The sequence below is a fragment of the Penaeus vannamei genome, chromosome 34, assembly GCF_042767895.1.
Source record: "Penaeus vannamei isolate JL-2024 chromosome 34, ASM4276789v1, whole genome shotgun sequence".
NCBI lineage: Eukaryota > Metazoa > Arthropoda > Malacostraca > Decapoda > Penaeidae > Penaeus > Penaeus vannamei.
In genome coordinates this window covers 22,346,016-22,356,015 of record NC_091582.1, presented here as the reverse complement: position 1 = coordinate 22,356,015, position 10,000 = coordinate 22,346,016, and the positions used below count along the sequence as shown (strand labels likewise).

At 35.8% G+C, this 10,000-nt stretch overlaps 2 protein-coding genes across 3 annotated transcripts in view; one reads left to right on the top strand and one right to left on the bottom strand.

Annotated features, from left to right (window-relative positions):
* LOC113801207 (uncharacterized) overlaps positions 1-10,000 on the bottom strand; it is a 29,961-nt gene that overhangs the window by 18,083 nt on the left and 1,878 nt on the right. The window contains exon 1 of one of the 2 annotated variants that reach the window (XM_070113665.1): positions 6,777-7,209. The exons of the other annotated variant lie outside the window; for it this stretch is intronic. The gene's annotated coding sequence lies outside the window, so the exon portion shown is untranslated. Of the gene's footprint in view, positions 1-6,776; positions 7,210-10,000 lie in introns of those variants that run through there. 2 annotated transcript variants of the gene reach the window in all.
* LOC113801206 (uncharacterized) lies at positions 7,644-8,721 on the top strand. Its single transcript, XM_027352013.2, has 4 exons — positions 7,644-7,755; positions 7,950-8,122; positions 8,279-8,467; positions 8,632-8,721. Exons 2-3 carry the CDS (start codon positions 7,950-7,952, stop codon positions 8,442-8,444), a joined length of 339 nt encoding a protein of 112 aa, XP_027207814.2. The 5' UTR covers positions 7,644-7,755; the 3' UTR covers positions 8,445-8,467; positions 8,632-8,721.

Below are 10,000 nucleotides of genomic sequence, written 5' to 3'. Positions count from 1 at the left end.
ATATACTTTTTAGTTGTATTACTGTTGTTGTGTTGTTGTTTTTTTCGTATTATCCTTATTATTATCATGCTTATCATCAAGATTATTATATTTTTTATTATATTTATCACTATTATTGGTGTTATCATCATTCTTATTATGATAATTATTATTGTTGTTGTTGTGTAATGGTGCTTATTATTGTTATCATTATTAGCATTATTTTGGTTATTATCATTATTATCATTGTCATTAATATTTTCATTATCATTATTATTATCATTGTCATTATTATTATTATTGTTCTCATTGTCATTATTATCATTATTATTACTATTATTATTATTACTATTATTATTACTATTATTACTATTATCATTATAACTATTATCATTATCATTATTCGTCTTCTTCCTCTTCTTCAAATTAACGAGACCGAGTCCGGGCGAGACATAAAAGACGAAGAGAGACATAAGTGAAAATCAATAAAATTGGGAAACAAGCACCCGAAACAACCCATTGATTCTGGACAAACTATATTTACAAGACAATGCGGCAATGAAAAGCTATTGTGAAATAAAAGGAAAAACAATAATAGATAAATAGATAGTGAAATATAAATAACAAATAAATAAAATCATAGTAAATAAATAAATGATAATAATTAAATAGATGATAATAAATAAATAAATGATAATAAATAAATAAATGATAATAAATAAATAAATGATAATAAATAAATAAATGATAATAAATAAATAATAAATAAATGAATGAATAAAATGATAATAAATAAATAAATAAATAAAACAATGATAAATAAATAAATGAATGAATAAAACAATTATAAATAAATAAATAAATAAAACAATGATAAATAAATAAATAGATAAAATAATAATAAATAAATAGATAAATAAGATAATAACAAATAAATAAATAAAATAGATAAACAAATATTGAATAAATAAATAAAACAATAATAAATAAATAAATAAATAAAATTATAATAAATAAATAGATAAATAAATGGTAAAAAATTTAATAAATAAATAAATGGAACCAGATTGAAGACACAAGGAATTCATTAATATTAAACTGTTTCTATTCATAAATAATTATCATAAGCACCGTGATTTTTTTTATTTCAAAAACAATAATGACATCGGTGGCAATGAAATGATAATGACATTGATAATGATAATGATGATAATGATGACATTCATAATGATATTGATAATAATATTGATGATAATGATAATGATATTGATGGTAATGATAAAGGTAAAGATGATGTTTACGGTAATAATGAGAAGAAGAATGATCAATACAACAAAGAACAACATCGGTGATATTAATGATAATGATAATAATAATAATAATGATGATAACAATAATAGTAGTATTACCATTATTATCATTATTATCATCATTAACAACATTGTTATTAATGATACTACTACTACTACTACCAGTAATAATAATGATAATGATAATAAAATTATAATAATGATAAAATGCTGCTACTGATAATAAAAATGATAATAATAATAATAATAATAATAATAATAATAATAATAATAATAATAATAATAATAATAATAATAATAATAATAATAATGATAATGATAATAACAATGATAAGAAAAGGAATGATAACTAAAATAACAATGACAATGAATAGGATTGGGATGATAATGATAATTATTATTGGCATTATTGTTATTATCATTATCACGATTATTATTATCACGATTAATTCTATAATTATTATCATTATCATTACCACTGACATCATCTCTTATAATTTTAATCACCATAATTATTTTTATCATTATCATCATAATTGTTATCACTATCATTATTATCATTATCATCATAATTGTTATCACTATCATTATTATCATCATCATAATTGTTATCACTATCATTATTATAATCATTATCATCATAATTGTTATCACGATCATCATTATTATCATCATTATCATCATAATTGTTATCACTATCATCATTATTATCATCATATCATTACTATCTTACCACAGCCTATTTTTTTCTTCCACTGTTATCACCATCTTCATATTACTATTATAATCCTTAACACATACAAGTTACATAAACAACGCATTGTATACCCGCTACGTTGATCACCTGGAGATTGTTACGTGTCCGTTAGATATGAGGAAATGAGCCCGACTTTTCCTCAAAGCGTGAAGGTCGAGAGGGGAGAGAGGGGGAGGGGGAGGGGGATGGGAAAGAGGAAAAAGGATAGGGGGTTTGAAGGAGGGAAGGGGGATGGGGGATGGAGGGGGAGGAAGGGGGGGGGAAGGGGCGGAGGTAGAGGAGGAAGGGGGAGGAGGAGGAGGAAGGGGAAAGGGGGATGGAGGGGGAAGGGGCGGAGGTAGAGGAGGAAGGAGGAGGAGTAGGAGGAGGAGAAGGAGAAAGGAGAGAGGAGGAGGAAGGGGGATGGAGGAAGGAGGAAGGGGGAGTGGCGGAGGTAGAGGAGGAAGGGGGGAGGAGGAGGAGGAGGGGGAAAGGGGGATGGAGGGGGATGGAGGAAGGGGGAGGAAGGGGCGGAGGTAGAGGAGGAGGAGGAAGGGGAAAGGGGGATGGAGGGGGAAGGGGCGGAGGTAGAGGAGGAAGGAGGAGGAGTAGGAGGACGAGGAGGAGAAAGGAGAGAGGAGGAGGAGGAAGGGGGATGGAGGAAGGAGGAAGGGGGAGTGGCGAAGGTAGAGGAGGAAGGGGGGAGGAGGAGGAGGAGGAGGGCGAAAGGGGGATGGAGGGGGAAGGGGAAAGGGGGATGGAGGGAGAAGGAGGAGAAGGGAGGGGGGCCGGGGATAGATGATTCACTAGTTTCGAGTCTTGTTTTAGTTTTGCATCTCTCTTTCTCTCTGGCTTCTGTTTTTTATGTTTCTCTCTTTGTGTCAATGCCTCTGTCTCTGTCTGTATGTATGTGTCTGTCTCTCTCTTTCAAATACATGCAAACAAACTCGTACTCTCTCTCTCTTTTCTACACACATTATCTCTCTCTCTCTCTCTCTCTCTCTCTCTCTCTGAAATGAGAAGTTGTCAGTGGTATCAGGCATTTCAATACAAAGCCAAACAATACAATTGATAATAATGTGAACATCTCATTTTATAATTTGCTCTCTCTCTCTCTCTCTCTCTCTCTCTCTCTCTCTCTCTCGCTCTCTCTCTCTCTCTCTCTCTCTCTCTCTCTTTCCTTATCATCAACAGTATGATTATCGCCATCAATTTATTTTAAATCACATTCTATAAACTGAATTATCAAATATGATGTTTCGAATTCCGATGTATAGTTGCCCAGTGAAGCTATTTTTTCCCTCACCCCCACCCTCCCAGTCCCATTTCTCTCCTCTACGGTGTAGTTTGGCCAATTCGGTTGTTTCCTCACGGTAGTTCCAGTCCTAAGGGGTGACATGTCCATTCTTGCCTACCTGTGAATGCTGGATACGGTGGCTTGAGACTAAATTGCCGTGTGTAAATATAGATGAAGTGAGGACTACAATTCACTTTTGTAATCAAATTTACGGCATATTTCATTTTTATTTTATTTATCTATTTATCTATTTATCTGTCTATCTGTTTATTTACAGCGTAATGAGGATGTATATTCAAATTGGCGATGTAATTATGAATTTTAAAAATCCACGTAATGTTAGTGGTTGACGTGGGTAGGCCTAGCAAACTGTATGTAAGAAATCCCTTTTGTTCCGCCACTTTGCTCATTAACTCGTTTCATCGTCAAAGTAAATTTATGGTGCAGGTATGATTATAAAGTAACCTATGACAGATTAGGGGATTCATTGCAAGCGGATATTATATTCAGTATTATATAAGAACACAAGATCTAGCCACTTTTTGCATCTTTTTTATGTATCGGTGGCAAGAACTTGGAATTTCAAGATTTGGTCCTCAAGGCTGCTTCGGAACCTACCTGCTTGCCTACACCTCTCGTCTAACACTGCCAAGGATCAACTGACCTCAGGTGTTGTCCGAAAGGGCTTCATCTCCATCTCTGTTTTTTAAATTTGTCTGTATTTCCTATTCATCGCTGGTTTTCTGTATTTCTTTTCTATTTTTTTTCTGCTCTCGACTCACAGTGTGCACTGCCTATACATGCATACATTTTCACACAAGCAAGCAAGCAAATACGTACACACAACTAAACATGAACAGACGTAAGGACACTGCCAAATTCCTATAGGCCTATACAACCAACCGACCAAACCAATGTATACGAATCCACGCTAAAATCTCCAAACGCGCGGACAAAACCCACACACGCAGGGTACTGCAAGAAGCCACCAAACCCAGGAGGCGGGATTACCTATTCTCATTAGCGGGCGACCTTCGAAAGAAAGAGAAAAAGAGCGAGAACTCCACAGTCATCGTCGCCTGCATAATGCCCCCTGACCTTGCTTTCACGGTCGATAGTTCCGTTGTCACAGTTACAAAAGCTCGACGATTTAACTGCGTCGAATCGAATCACGTTTGGCGTCGAGTTCTCTTAATGGGTAGCAGGCAAAGTGAACAAAACAAAGAGGAATTGACTCATAGATTCCAGAACCTTCAAGACAATCCAAACTTTCTGGCAAGACATGTTGTCCTTCCGCCCGCTGCCTTTTGCACTGAACTTCGTTTCGTTAGCCAGAGTTTCCCGCGAAAGTCCTTGTCTTAACTGTAATAATATGAATGTTAATGACGTCAGACTGGCATGTGGGTTTCAACGCGTTTGAAGGCTTGGTGTGACTTTGACTTTGACATTATGGGACGCATGCCAAGAATATTAATTCCGTGGTAGCGGTCGCGCTGGCCGAGAAGTGAACATCGGGAGCGAAATACGGGATCCGGTTTCTGTGGCTATCCGCATTCTATAGCAAGGGATTCGATCCTATCAAAGAGGATTATCGGCATTCGTTCATCCCTTTTGCTTCTGTTGACTAAAAAACGAAAATTTAAGTGTCTCTAAGTACACTGGCGGGCCAGACTCGCCGATTTTACTTTAACAGTGAACAAAGGATAATAATTATAATAAAAATGAAGATATTGATATTGACCGGAATGATGATTATGACGGCGAAAAAGATGACGATGATCATGATCAACACCATGATAATCATATGATAATGATAATAATGATAATTATAATAACATCAGTAATAGTAACAAGAGTAATCGTAGTAGTCATAATAGATAATGATAATGATAAATGTGAATATTATAATGATGTCACGTATGGAGTTAAGAATGTAATAACTTAATGTTGACAGTGAGATGACGATAAAGATAATGATGTTGACAATGATGATGATGATGATAATAATGATATAATAATAACGATGGTGATAATAATAATATTAATAATAGTACAATAATGATAATGATAATGATATCAATAATAACAACAACAGCAACAATGATGTTAATAATAATGATGGTAATGTCCGAAAAGGTAGTGAAAATGATGCTTATGATAACAATAATTCTAATTGTGATAATATTAATAATGATAATGTTAATAATAATAATGATAATGTTAATAATAACAATAATGATAATAATAATGATGATGATGATAATAATATCAATAATCTATAATGTTGACAATAATAATAATAATAATAATAATAACAACAATAATGATAATGTTAATGATAATAATAATAACAATGATATTAATAATGATGGTGATTATGACAACAAAAGCAATTATAATGATAATAATTACATGATAATGATAGCGATAATGATAATGACAATGACTAATAATATCATTATAATTATCATCATTATCATAACTTACAGCAATAATGATGATAGCGACTGCAGTAGTGATGATAATAAGAAGAATAGCATTAACAATCAGTATCTATAATAACCATCATGATAACAATGCTGTTGACGATGACTATGTCGATGATGATAACAATAACGGTGATTATAAAGTTCATAATCATAATGATGACAACAACAGTATTGATGATCAAGAATAACAGTAAATTCAGGTAATATATTATTCTTCAGCTGCTTTGAGTGCAGGTGAAGGGATGTTGCCATGGAAACCGTTAACGATAATGCAGGTAAGTCAATTTTATACTTGTTTTCCTCTTCTTTCTTTCTTTCTCCCTCTGTCTATCTCTCTTTCTCTTTCGCTTTCTTTTTTTTCCTCTCTCTCTCTTCCTTCCTCCTCTCTTTTTCATTCTCTCTCTTTGTCTGCTTCCCCTCGTCTCTCCTTCTCTCCTTCTCTCCCTCCCCTCCCCCCGGCTCCTCTCTCTCTCTCTCTCTCTCTCTCTCTCTCTCTCTCTCTCTCTCTCTCTCTCTCTCTCTCTCTCTCTCTCTCTCTCTTATATATATAACACACACATACACACACACACACACACACACACACACACACACACATATATATATATATATATATATATATATATATATATATATATATATATATATTATGTTATTTTTTGTTAACATCAATCCTAATAAGAATTATAGTACTACCTAAAAAATAAAAAAAACGTTTATAATTTCAATTGGTCCTGCTTTTGGTGCCTTTCTGTTGGGAGGATTTTCGATTCTTTTCAAGCCACTATTGAAGACCACTGGCTTGACGACGAATGACACCAGAGCGCAAAAATAACCAAAACGCTAGCTACTTGTCTTGTGGATTCCGATACGTTTTCAGACTATCTTTGCAACTACTATGGAAGACCTAATAATCCATGTTGATACAGTTACAAAGTATGACTGCAGTAATAACAGTAACTCACTGTTTCCTTTGGTAGCTTTGTCAAGTTAGATTAGAGTTCCCCATACTGTTGTCGTCACTCTTAAGTACACACTTTAAGAACACTAATTTTATCCACATATTTCTGAGTTCTTTTCTCTTTCATTGTCTCTGCCTTCGTTGGAGTACGTTCGCTGTATTTCGCAGAGTTCATTGTCGGCGGCCGCACAGCACAGGGCCTCAGTGTTGGCCAATAACTGTCACGGAGAACGCCTTCCCTCACTCCGACCGCGGTGGATTCTCGGGGGACCTTGAGCTATTCGAACGGTGTCCCGAGCAACCCTGGCTCCGGCGAAGGACAGCTGGACCTTCGGGCTGACGTCGGAGGATTCAAGGTTGCTGGGGAATCTATGTGGTTCTCTTGGCGTCTGAGAGAAACAGTGCTATTCTGTCGCCGGGAAAAGGGAAGGCGGTCGTAGGTGTTCGCGGGGTGAAGGGAAGGGGCGTTATGATCCCAAGGAGCACGCATGCGCACGTCCTCGCGGGCACTCTGTCATGGCAACGCCGACTGCGCCAAAAAACTTGCTCCTCTGCCTCCCCCGAAGGCCGTATCCGCTGGCCGGACGTTGCTCTCGCCTTGTCCTGGGGATCTTTTCTTATCTAAACCTCAGCAGAGAGGGAAGTCCTTCCTCTCCTTCCGGGAAGGACCTCGCAGATCGCACGGCCGCCTTGGAAGCATGGAGGGGCAAAAGAGGAGCAGAGAAGAAAGTGAAGACGTCGAGCGAAGGATCGAGGGAGCACGGGGATGACACTAGCCCCTCTCTCCCCACCAAACACATGTACCGTCTGATCCTTAGTGAACTTTTTTTTCGCCCGATCAAAAAGTCGACGTGAACAAGGACGGGTGTATATAAGCTCCAACCTGAGTCAGGTGGATAGTTAGTTGGATCGGATCCTAGCCAAGGAAACATCGCGCTCCTTCCACCCTTTACTCTCAGATTTCACAGGCAATATCTCCAAAGGTAAACAAACGGAAAACGTTCGTTGAACTGAATGGGTTCAATGAGGACGATCAATTTCGTCTGGAACAACAAACGTTAAAATTATCTTTCAAATTATATGCACTTTAATTGAAATATAGAAGAAAGAAAAACTAATAAATAAATTAGTATATCTAACGACGCCTCAAAAGTCACAAATTTTCGTTACTTGACAGATGCATCGACTGACTCTCTTCGCTGTGTGCCTCTTGGTCGCCGCCTCAGTGCTTCTGCCGGAGGCGGAGGCGAGGCCGCAGATTCACTCGTACGACGTCGCCGAAGTCAATGCCGAAGTCTTCGAGGAACAGGACGAGGTGGAGGAGTCCGAACGCGGAGGAAATTACGTCGAGTGAGTCATGATATTATTAATATCATAATTATGTTTTTCGTGTCGGGTTTCTCTTGCAAACTGAATTTTGTTGGATAGTCTGGTACATTACGGCTGTTGCAAGAATACCAATGCAATGATATGATGATACGGGAAATAACGAGGAAATTTCTACAGGATCCAGGAGAGCGTGGTGGAGGACGGCGCGTCCCCCACGGGCGCCGCTGGGAGCATCGCCCTCGAAGTCCTCGACGAAGTTGGAGACGCCCTCGGCTCCAGGGGCGGCGGCCTGCGCAGGATGGAGGCGCTGCTCAAGGCCTCCCGGGGCGGCTACGGCAGATGAGATTCCCTTTAAATGTGACTGAGGTAAGTGGATTCTTAATCTTATTGCAGTTATTGCAAAATACCATCTGATTGTAGCTTGCAGTGTTACATGGAAACGTCTGACTAAAGAGCAGTGGCCTGGATTTTTTTCTTAATTGTGGAGGTTTATCCCCTAAGCTACTCCATGATTTTTTCTCATTTATCAGATCCCAGAGAAATGGAACGAATGCTTCAAGAACGTTTCACGATTGTATAGACATCAGCATATATTTTTTATAATAAAAGTAAAGAAAATATACATGATATTTTCACATCCTATAGAAGACAGATAAGCATAACAAGCATTTCATACATACATACACACACACACATATATATACAGATATGTGCGTATATATGTGTATGTGTGTGTGTGTGTATACAAATATATATGTATATATATGTATATACATGTATATACATATATATGTGTATATATAAATATGTATTTATACAAACATATATATATATGTGTGTGTGTGTGTGTGTGTGTGTGTGTGTGTGTGTGTGTGTGTGTGTGTGTGTGTGTGTGTGTGGGTGTGTGTATGTAAATATATATGTATATATATGTATATATACACACATGTATATATATATATATATATATATATATATATATATATATATATATAAAGGTGTGTGTCTATATACATCTCTCTCTCTCTCTCTCTCTCTCTCTCTCTCTATATATATATATATATATATATATATATATATATACATATATACATATATATATACAGATATATATATATATATTTATATATATACATATATATATATATATATATATATATATATGTGTGTGTGTGTGTGTGTGTGTGTGTGTGTGTGTGTGTGTGTGTGTGTGTGTGTGTGTGTGTGTGTGAAATATATATATTATATATATATATACATAAATAAATAAACATATATATATATATATATATATGTGTGTGTGTGTGTGTGTGTGTGTGTGTGTGTGTGTGTGTGTGTGTGTGTGTGTGTGTGTGTGTATACATATATATATATACATATATATATATATATATATGTGTGTGTGTGTGTGTGTGTGTGTGTGTGTGTGTGTGTGTGTGTGTGTGTGTGTGTGTGTGTGTGTGTATATTATATATATATATATATATATATATATATATATATATATATATGCATACCTTTATATGTGTATATATAAATAAGTATATATATATATACATATATATATATATATATATGCAAATTATGTTTGGTGACCTAAATGATATGACAAAATCATCAAAATCAATCTGACAAGTTCATGAAGATTAAGAAAAATATGACAGGTATAAGGATCCAATCGGTAACAATTAAACTATGTCCTCAAAACAACCAGTATCTTTTGGTGTTCCACAAAGATCTGTTTTAGGTCCTTTTCACAATTTCCATAGATGATTCATCCACCATAACTCATAACTGCTTCTCAGTGCAGTACGCCGATGATTCAATTTCTCCATAGTGACACTAAACAATTTATATACATTAATGAGAAACACCCAACAGACTCTTTCACGAGCAAAA